This window comes from Schistocerca serialis, chromosome 5 (assembly GCF_023864345.2).
Source record: "Schistocerca serialis cubense isolate TAMUIC-IGC-003099 chromosome 5, iqSchSeri2.2, whole genome shotgun sequence".
Lineage (NCBI taxonomy): Eukaryota > Metazoa > Arthropoda > Insecta > Orthoptera > Acrididae > Schistocerca > Schistocerca serialis.
The window spans coordinates 146,058,785-146,069,300 of record NC_064642.1 but is presented as its reverse complement, the minus strand read 5'-3'; the positions used below and the strand labels follow the sequence as shown (position 1 = coordinate 146,069,300).

General features: G+C 40.5%; 1 protein-coding gene across 2 annotated transcripts in view; it reads right to left on the bottom strand.

Annotated features, from left to right (window-relative positions):
- Positions 1 to 498: 498 nt before the first annotated feature.
- The window catches only part of LOC126481292 (synaptic vesicle membrane protein VAT-1 homolog), an 87,746-nt gene continuing 77,728 nt past the window's right edge, over positions 499 to 10,516 (bottom strand). Inside the window, exons 1-8 of one of the 2 annotated variants that reach the window (XM_050104933.1) lie at positions 9,530 to 9,550; positions 7,933 to 7,987; positions 7,203 to 7,277; positions 6,165 to 6,356; positions 5,883 to 6,093; positions 4,210 to 4,464; positions 999 to 1,243; positions 499 to 925 (exon numbers count right to left, since the gene is read on the bottom strand). In XM_050104933.1, coding sequence (XP_049960890.1) covers positions 656 to 925; positions 999 to 1,243; positions 4,210 to 4,464; positions 5,883 to 6,093; positions 6,165 to 6,356; positions 7,203 to 7,277; positions 7,933 to 7,971 — 1,287 coding nt within the window. In that variant the 5' untranslated portion in view covers positions 7,972 to 7,987; positions 9,530 to 9,550 and the 3' untranslated portion in view covers positions 499 to 655. Of the gene's footprint in view, positions 926 to 998; positions 1,244 to 4,209; positions 4,465 to 5,882; positions 6,094 to 6,164; positions 6,357 to 7,202; positions 7,278 to 7,932; positions 7,988 to 9,529; positions 9,551 to 10,516 lie in introns of those variants that run through there. The other variant, XM_050104934.1, reaches the window with a different exon arrangement.

Below are 10,516 nucleotides of genomic sequence, written 5' to 3'. Positions count from 1 at the left end.
CGAAGAACGCTATGACGGAGTAAAGTATTCCCATTAATTTTTTTGAGACTAAACTATTTCCTGTAAGCAACGGATATACTTCTTTAACATGTCATGTGCAACCTACAGTCCACAAAGAAAGTAATGTGGAAAATCTTGCTGTGTCGCAGAAAAATGTCTGGAAGATGAATACAGGAACGGAAAGTGGCCGCAGAAAGTGGAACAGAATTACCTATGAGGTGCTATCACCACGAAAGAGATTTGCAAATTCTTGAAGTACCCAGCATTCGCATGGTGTCTTCCACTTACCAATCTTGCATACTCAAGGTGGCTGAACTGTACACACTGGTCTAGCTTTACAGGTTAAGCTTACTCTCCCTAAAGATAGACATGTTTTATCTTCGGAGAACCGATGCAGATATGTACGTCATGTTCACTACATGACGTTTGTGGGGTGGGGTGTTTCACACACAAAATCAGTAACTCGCTGCTCAATTTTTGTTTATTATAAACCTCATTAAAAGTGCCTTTTGGCTTTATAAATTTACAGCACCGGATAATATGCAATTGCTACTGTTAGAAGTTTTACCACGAAGAGCCATTAAAACCTTAAAACTTTAGCTGAAGTATTTGTACTGACGGCACCATATAGCCTGAAATTCCCAGCTGCGCTTTATCAAGGAGCGCTGACATCAGTTGTACCCTCTGCGACCGTCTCTTCTGCTTGTTCCAGATGAGGTTCGACCACCGTTGGTTCCGCAGAAGCCGCGGGGTCTTCCTTCTTCACTTCTGGGTCAGCTTCTTTTGGCTCCTCCACTACTCCTGGCTGTGGCACTACCGCAGTTTGATCTTCCACAGCTGGTGTGTCTGCTGCCTTCTGCTTGACCTCCAGAATCACTTTTCCGAAGTTCTCACGTCTGCATAGTTGCGTCATGCCTTCAGCCACCTGCAAGTATCCAAATGTTACAGAGGAAAGTTTCTCCTATGGAGTTTATAAATATTTAGCACAGTGTACTCACTTTTTCAAAGGGCAGAACTGCGTGAATACAGGGCTGTATTTTGGCATTGCAATACAGCTTAAATATTTCGTTTAAAGATCGCTGCACTGCCTCCGGATGAAGGTCTAACCATATGCCAATGTTCACTCCAGCTATGCAGTAGTTTTTACTAACTACATCCGCAGAGGACAACGATCCGATATCCCATTTAGGTCGCATTAACCCCCATGATGTATATTTTGAGTATGTAACCGTGCTGTTCGACCCTGAAAAAATGTCATTAACAAACTATGTTAGAAAAGAATACAGCATGAATGCTTGCAGCCTAACTACACCTATTTCTTAAGAAACATTGTACGCTTTCAATGTATCAATAAGATGAAGCAGGAAAGTAAGACACGGGGCTATAAACAACTAGTTTTAAACAAGAGGCCGCAGCAACGGAAAATTGTCGTGCATGAATTAACACTACGGATGAAAGGAAGACCAACAGTTATTCATTTCGTTTGGTGTTATCGCCCAGTAATGAGAGGACAACCTGTCGAGTATAGTGTCATTCAATAATTTCATTTCATGCTCCAAATTATTTTACGTTTCCCGATTCATGTTAATGCTGTTTGTATCTTTTGTAGCATTATTTTTCTATTAGCCTTTGAGTCCCAACAACACAGAAAAATTTTTCACAAAGTAACTTTTGCTATCAGTAACATCACATACAAGAAGAAATTTTCGAACGTAAACAGACATTCGTGTTAACCACCGATATTTGTCAGTGACTCAGTATTTTGGTTTATGTATTTCGAAGCAAATTTGCATTTTGCCTAGACAAGTCCACATCTCGTTGCGGTCATGAAGACGATGCTTCAAACTGATCACAATCCTGAATAAGCACAAATGGATCTAAAATCTAATGTTTTATCAGAACTTCATGATACTCCCTCTTAGTGTATCAGTATGATCACCAATAAAAACGACAGGATCTTAGTCATATAGCAGAATCCTTGCGCCGTTTGGAACTTTGAACGCTGGAAGTGACTGCTACGATGCACTACGTTCGTACCTCGTGTCCATAGACGTGTCAACAGCATCAGCTGTTACACTCAATGCACAGGTATTATTAAAAAATGGTGATCAGGCGGAAACCACCGGTACTCAAAGGATTAACAAGTCCTTGGGGAAAGGATTGCAGAGTTCTTCACACGTTTACAAAGCCCTAGTTAGACCAGTCTCACCCGTACCAGATACGACTGGTGGAAGAAAGAATATCCACAGGAAAGTAGAGCGTTTCTTTGCAGGTTCATGTGTTAAAAAGCATCAGATTCTCAATTCCCGTGGCACACGCTTCAAGATGCTTACTGTTCAGATTCCGAGGGCAAACGTTTAGATGAGTTAACCAGTACACTACCTCCTATGCATATCTTGCTGAAAACAATTTTTCTGCCCATGAATCTTTAGCGCCTAGGACAGCATCGTAGTAAATTTAGTACCCTCAGCCACACGCGGTAAGACGGCTAGCGTAATGTACTGCAAATGTTCCTGAAATATGCGGTTGCGCTGAGTCACGTAGTTGATCTCAACCTATTTAACCGTCGAAAGACATCTATTCGCTAATTTTGTCTGCGAAATAGTGGGTTTTTTATCGCCCGTACAGTAACTTTGAACTCGTCAAAATACAACAGATCCTACAAACATGTATCTCAACAGAGCCGGAATATATTCTTAGAGAATCAGGCCAAAGGGACGAACTTGCTAGTGAAACAATACGTTTTTCTTCACAAAAGGCTCTACGTGTCACGCCAAATATGACAGCCTTGCCCTGGACTGAGACATGAGTACACCGACACCGTCCTAATTTAACGCTACCAGAACTCTTCCCCAATTTGGGAGAGGGGAGCCACACTTGCTGCACAATGGCTCCAGGAAATTATTGCTGCACTGAGCTGAAACGAATGCCGGCGTACATAATAGCAACATTTATCACGTGGTTATCGAATTTGTAACAGGTTGAGGAAGGCTAACACCGCTTTCCACCCTTACTAGCCCACCGTTTTTCCTACACTGGTCGGACTACGCCGTCGTTACCTTCGACTTCAAATTCTCTATTACATATTCGACCTACAATTTTGTAGTGGATATTAGTGACTATCTGTCGCTTTTGCTGACGCCCGAACATTATCACAGTATTGCATGTCATCACATGCTCCGTGGAGGTTACGTTACCATCGTTACACTTTTGAAGCTCTTTGGCGCTAAATACAAGAGTCATAATACAAGAGTTCACAGCATTTTCTACACGAGTTGGTAGGCCACGTTATCACAGATGAATTTCCTAATGAACATTCTTACATTATTGCGTCATTTTAAAACTATGGGTTGTAACAGTGCGGTAATTTTATTTCATTCTCGACGGATACATTATGTTTATGACAGGAATATTAATACACTTAAAATCAGAAATTTTGTATAACTGTACCGTTTAGGAACCCCATTACCATTATAGTGTTGACTAGACGTTAGTATGGAAATTAAACGGAGCTTCGTAAATTCAGGAAGTAGAAATTTTATGCGTTTGGAATGTAAGAACGTTTACTATTAAGGGGACAAGAGACATTGAGCAACTGGAAGCTTAGATGAGAACTAGTCGACTGCATAAACTTTTACCAGTAGAAAGCTAATGTTAAAGAGATACCGACTACGGCATCTAAGATTAGTTCACCATGCGCCCAAAGTAACAAAATTGGGGGCATCTCAAGACTATAATGCTGATATATTTGACATAGGTTATGCAGACATGGAGAGAATGATAGTTTCATTCTATGTCCCCTTAGATTCCGTCCTAAGTTATGGAATTTCAGCTGCTCTTTGCCTGTATTCATAACCCTTTATCATTAACACTACACTGCCTACGTTACGCGATGCATTGTGTCATACCAATGACACTTCAGCTGTCTCTCGAAGATAATGACTAGCAACGTGTACTGTTTATGAGATCAAGACTAATTCAAGGAAGTATTTAGCCGATACTGCAAATACTAAATTGTTTTACAACGAATCTACACCACATCAGGGGTCTAAGGAAAGCGTTCTGGCACGAGAGCTATTATATTCACAAAGGCATAATGACTCCTGTTTAATTTTCAGTCTTATGACAGCACTACTGTTCATAGAATAGCTTCTAAATGTAGCAAGAGGCAACACTATTGTTACTGCAATGCTTCTCTTTTGTACTTACCTAGCAGTACCAGCTTTCCGACAGGCTGGAGAATTTTTAAACACTGCTCAAGATCGCTTCCACCATGGGTGTTTACCACGATATCAACACCTTCAGGGTAATCTTGCAATATTTCGGTTTCATAGTTGTCATGACGAAATACCCGCTTCACGCCAAGAGAACGGAGCTTTTCGTGCTTTGATTCAGAAGCTGTTCCTACAACTTCGACATTGTCCACTGTCTGAGCAAGCTGGATGAGTGCCGTGCCTACACCACCTGAAATGAGACGGGAATTTATACTGAAGTAACGAAGATACTAAAAACTGACTTCAGCGCCAGTGAGCTGAAGTAATACAAGTAAGTACTGAGTAACAGAATCTGAGTTTGCCAGACCTGGCCACAAGAGCTAATACCGGAGCTTGTAATTCAGTTTTGCAGCTGGTTGTAGGATTTTTATTTGTATTTAATGGGATTTACATCCAAATATTCCATACTGAAATCGCGAAACTGATATGTGAATGTAATGCTGTACAATTACGAGTCCTGCGTATCTGCTTTTTTATTTTAAAGTAAAATATTTCAGTTCACCAGGTCGCTTAGTCCATTGAACGTCTTGTGATGAACTTTAATGCCTATGTTGTCGGAAACGTTTAAGACCATTTCTAAACACCACCATTGAAGTTATATTAACTATTACAGATTCTACGTACCACATTAGCGCAGTCGCCTGCATCCCGTGTACCTACTTTTATTTTATCGACGTATACCGTTAACATCAGCTTATGAAAATTTAGGAAAGTTCTTACAGATTTTTGCTTAGTACTGTGCCCATGGGTGGACGCTAATTAGCGATTTAAAATAGCTAAATAATTATCCGCAGTCAACCGCACTAAGTTTTTAAGCAATTATCTTACAGGGTACTCGCGCAGCTTGTCCAAAGGACTTAACCGTAATGCTAAATTTATCACTTAAAATATTTTCCCTTAAAACGTCATACAGAACTAATTTCAATTGTTTCAATCTAATTTACCACAACGATCATTACACCATATACACGGTCTCCATTTGCTATTCCTATTCTTGTTTTTATGGGTCTACGCAAGTTCAATTTTTATAATTTGTCAGGCGGACCTATACCTTCCCAACACGTAACTCTGAACTAACATTTCCGCATTACCAGCCTGTTTCCTCTAATTGTTGCAACTGCTCCATCTTGAGTCATTCTGATTAATGACTGCTGCGCTTCATAAATATTTTCTGTTTATAAGTTACAGTTGCAATGTCTGGTAACTGCAGGTGGTAGATTACCTGTTAGGATTGAATGAAAATCTCTGTGGCAGGCGAGCGTGATGTTTGACAACGTGTCAAAGTCAGACAATTTTATTTTGTGCCCTGGCAGTTTCAGCACGATCGCTGGTCACGTTTTCTACTCTGATGTCAACGAGAAAGAAAAAGAATACCTGAATTCCCTATCTGTCCCAGTTAACTTATGCTCGACGTCGTACGAGACGATGTCGTTGCACTGTTACGCTACGGTAGGTGAGCGTACGATCAAACGCAGCGACATCACCGCAAATGCTATATGAAAGTGTAGTACCGTTGCCACCTTATGATTAAGTCATCGAAAATGAAAATTTGCACTAGTATACGAGAATGAGCGTAGTGAAAAATTTCATCACGTAATTGATGTTTACCTGCGACCGACTGCATAAATACTTTATCCGCGTTAGCAAGGCATCCGAATTCATACAGGCAGAAGTGGGCCACAACGAAGTTTAGTCCAAGACTGACGGCATCTTTCAGGCCAATATCTTCCGGCAGCAGAAAGCAGTACTTGCGTTGGACGTGGACAACATGCCTAAACAGACCACCTTGCATTTGCAGACAGAGCACTTTCTGGCCCGCCTGTAACAAAGTATCAGAACATTAGCTTTATTTCGGAAAACTAAATAAGTGCTGGAGAAAACGTGTCTTACCTGCAGATCGGTGACTGCTTTGCCCACGCGTGTTACGATGCCGGAACATTCACTGCCCATGATAACCGGGAAGAGTCTGTTCCTTATTATACCCAAGCGCAAGTAGTGGTCTGTGAAGTTCAGGCCACAGTAATGGACTTCAACTTCGACGTGGTCGTCGCAAATATCTTTCTGCAGTGGCGCCTCTGTTACCTGAAACACGAATATGCAACTGTATTTCGAGCCTATCACGATTAGACATTCGTTTAAACATTTGGAGGTTAACAGGGCCTCAAATTCAGGTTATTTGCAGAAGTAGGAAAGCTTAGTACTACCTTGTCTATAAAGACGTAGCAAATATGTTTTGTGGAAGAATCAGCCAAGAAAATACGTAGGTAACAGGGTTAATACTGTTGCTCTGTCTTTAATGGGCAGGCAAAGTTTCGTGCTTAGCTCCTGGGAGTCATTTTCTATGAAGACATTCGGAAACAGTAATTTACTGTGCCTGAATACAAGGCGATTACGGCAAGCGGCGATGCAAATTATTGGGTTTGTGCTTCAAGCAGATTAAGCTACGGCTCATTCATCGCAGCAAACAACTAAATGCAGTTGTAAAGTTGGAAAAATTCACACATTTGCCCGCATTTCATTTCGATACGGGAGGGTTCTCATTTTGAATCAGAGTGAGAAGCTACAGTCATGAAGTGTGAATAGACAACATTTGAATAAAACTGGGGCAAACAGCACGGCAGCTTCTTGAGAAGGGTAGCTGTATCCTATCTGAGTGCTAAGTCCCTGTAAAAAATACAAGTTATTACTAATACAACATGTCGCGTGTTATGCCACAACAAAAGTATTTTGTCTGAGGACGGACTATTTTGCTCCAGTGCCGGTTTAAGCTTTTTTCTTATTCGTTGTAAGGCGACAAAAAGTCGCTCAGAAGCAGAATAGCGAGTCCATTTAGTATCTATGGTTCCCGAAAGGCAACTAATTACGTGAACTCTTATGTAGTAGAAGAAACATTTTACCATTTAAAGGAAATACGATACGTTGGTTTACCTTTATTCTGCTGATACTGCCATGCGCTGTTAGCGTGACCGACGGTACCGGACGTGTGAGGTCAGTTGAACGAATCTGCAAACATTTTTCTTGTACCAGTATTTGCAAACAATTTAAATACATTAATTATTTTTATACTCTAACCGCCTGCAACTGAACGAAGGCGCTATTTGTTCTATCAGACATTTCTACTCCTTTTATTAAGGAATCAGAGGTCGTGTATGTTCTACACAGCCGCTGATGAACAATAGAACGCAAAATGCGTCGGCACACCTCAGTGATTATTTGGTGCGAACCTAAAGACGGAGGTCGATAAACAAACACTTGAGAAATTTAAGTCAGCTTCAACACAGAATCTTAACCGTAGCCTATTTCTGCATCACATCTATCATTAAAAGTTTGTATGAAACTGCGTACTACCTTCGACAGTACCACACCAACAATGGTGTTAAACGTGTTGCAGGCGGCTCGAGAAGCTGAACTCTTGAATAGCAGTTAAATGGCCGTGTAGGTTGTCTAGATACGTGCTCTACATTCTACACTATTTTTGACTACTACGTCAGCATTACACAACGTTAAGCCATGTAAGACATGTGGAGCTGCTAAATTATCCACAACGGAATGATGTGGAAACGAGCACCATCAATAAACAACCGATATTAAACTTCTCTGCCATAGTATTTTAAGTGAAAATTAAACATTCCGTATTTTTACATTCACGATGCCTTACCACACTAGGAGCGGTAAACTGCAGAGGAAGCAGATCCATGGTTGCCGGTAATCACCTAGAAAAACAAACCAGTCAGCGTAAGTAATGGTTAAGAATCTATTACATTCTGCGTATGAGCTTTGCAGCCTCATGTTTTGTGGACATGAATGCTGTGTGTTCCACCAATTACGGTTTTAGAAAGTTATGTACCATGGACCCTGTCCCAGAAAGCGGGTTGAATTTTAGCCGTCCAAAGCCGTGAAGGCGGGTTTTGAGCAGTCCCTTAATAGCAAGAGCATTACCCGCCGAAGGCACACCACGTTTGAATTGTGTATTTGTACATAAATATTCTCCAGAACCATACGTCTACAACTAAAAAGAAACAAAATGGTGTAAAGCTCACATGGACTGTTAAAGCACCTGAAGATGAGCCCAAGGCTGAAATGCATCTTGCATTTCCTTAAATATCACGATTAGTGGCTGAAGGTGGTTGTCCTGTGTGACTAAGAAACAGTTTCCTATATTTTACTACTATGATCCAATACACAAGTCACACACAGTGGGTATCTCGGTAACTAGGTTATTCTTTCCTATTTACTAGTTTTCCATCTCTGCGTTTCAGGCTTTTGGTGAAATGTAGTTTTCTACTAATACTAAGCGTAAACAAGATAGAGATCATGTCTCAATGCGAAATAAAGCCATTTCTTCTTCCACTCAAGGCTGTTTTATTCGGTTATCAGTCTTATTTCGTCAATACTTGCTAGTGCGAGTCATGAATTTTTAAAGTAGTGCCTGTGAAACATTCGTTGTCTTCATATTATTAGATGCATCATCACAGCAGCACACATTCTGCAACGATGCATTGGGCTTTTGTATGATGTACTAGGGTAGGATATCTTATGTCTAAAGATGGTTCTGTACCACTTTAAAATGACCACACGATCGTAACAATGTAGTCCTCCAATTAAAGAATAAAGCAGCTTAGGGAGAAGAAAGTTTCCTCCTTTAAAAGACTTCCAGGTTCGGTAATTGTCAGGAGAATGAAGCCTGAATTCTGTGGCAAAATTCCGTTACTAGTTATGAATATAACCAGTTTTATTTTTCCACCACCGAGATAATCGCATCACAATCTTTCACTGCACAGCTATGGTATCATAAAGCTGCCTCACAGAACACTGCGAGCTGAACCTGAACTCGAACTCAGCCCCTTGCATTTAACTACCGTAGCACGTAAAGAATATACCAGAGCGAATATATTGACGCGTCACTTAAAAGAGAGAGAAGTAGTCTGAGAATCTTAACAACTTTGTGTTTTACACATCGTTATAGTACCCTTTCAAAAGGCTGAGCAATTTGACTGATGACCCGAAACATTTAGCGTTACACCTCAACGCCTATTACTATTTTCGAGTATTTTCACTATTATCAAGTCAACACTTTCCGTAACTTTTTCTTAAGATTACAGTAAAATATAGCCCTACTTCGTCATTATACGCACTTGCAAATCAAAATCCAGTTTAAGTCACCTTAAAATTTCAAGGAATGGTCTATACACTCCATCATAAGAATCAATCGCAATAAAACTAAGAAATTACGTAACATCGGAAACAATACTTACAGTGGAACTGTGCACTAAGACGCAACTGCAGGAAAATGTTTCCGTGTGTGCCTTTATATGACGTGCAAACTGCGCGTGTCTGGGCTATGATGATTCGACGACGGGCAGTCATGTGACGGAAAACTGAGTTACCTGTCAAAACAAGGCAACTGCCCTCTAGCGCAGAGGAAGTGACCCAGGGTAGAGCTGGGTATGTGCTGTCAACGGCCGTGTAGATGATGACCGATTCCGCTGTGACTGAGCACGGAATTCCTACTGTATTTTTGCATCCACCTTCCATAGTGTACTGGGATGTATCTGTTGCTTTAAAGAGCAGTAATCATCAAAAAGGGATAACATCTGCCATCCTGTAATGAAAATTTTTGTGCTTTTAGGATTGCAGAATAGGGTGAAAGTTCTACAAGAAATGGCAGGCTATAATGCTCAGTTTTGATGCTGATAATTAACGTTAACCTGAGTTCGACATTAAGCTGTTAGTTAGTTTCAGTAAATAATCATCTTTTGACCACACAGATCTAACACAACACAGTTTACTTTACTAAAACAGTGTACTGAGACTTTGTTGCTATTGTACAGTGCATCATACTAAGTTATATGACAAAATTTTACGTACTAGTGTAGTGCACTGTGTGTTAGGAACTGTGTCTCAATGAGAATATTCTTTATTTGAATAAAAGATCCTGTTCGATTTCTATCTGCCGAATGATGGTATGTGATCTGTTAGCCAAATGAAGTTGTCAGTTAAACCAGGTAGCTTAAAGGTTGCCATACAGCTCATATCTTCCTTCAGCGTGTATTTAGGAAGTTCAAGTCAGATTCTTGGCACGTAGAGTGGCAAGATTAGAAAAAAATTGAAACGGCGTATGATTCTCTGTATAAAGACACATCGATGTGGGTTACAGATGTTTCAGATAATCCGAAGATGCAAAGATAGGGTGACGTACTGCTTACTGTATCTGCCTAGCCTTGGTACAAATTAGCATTCAT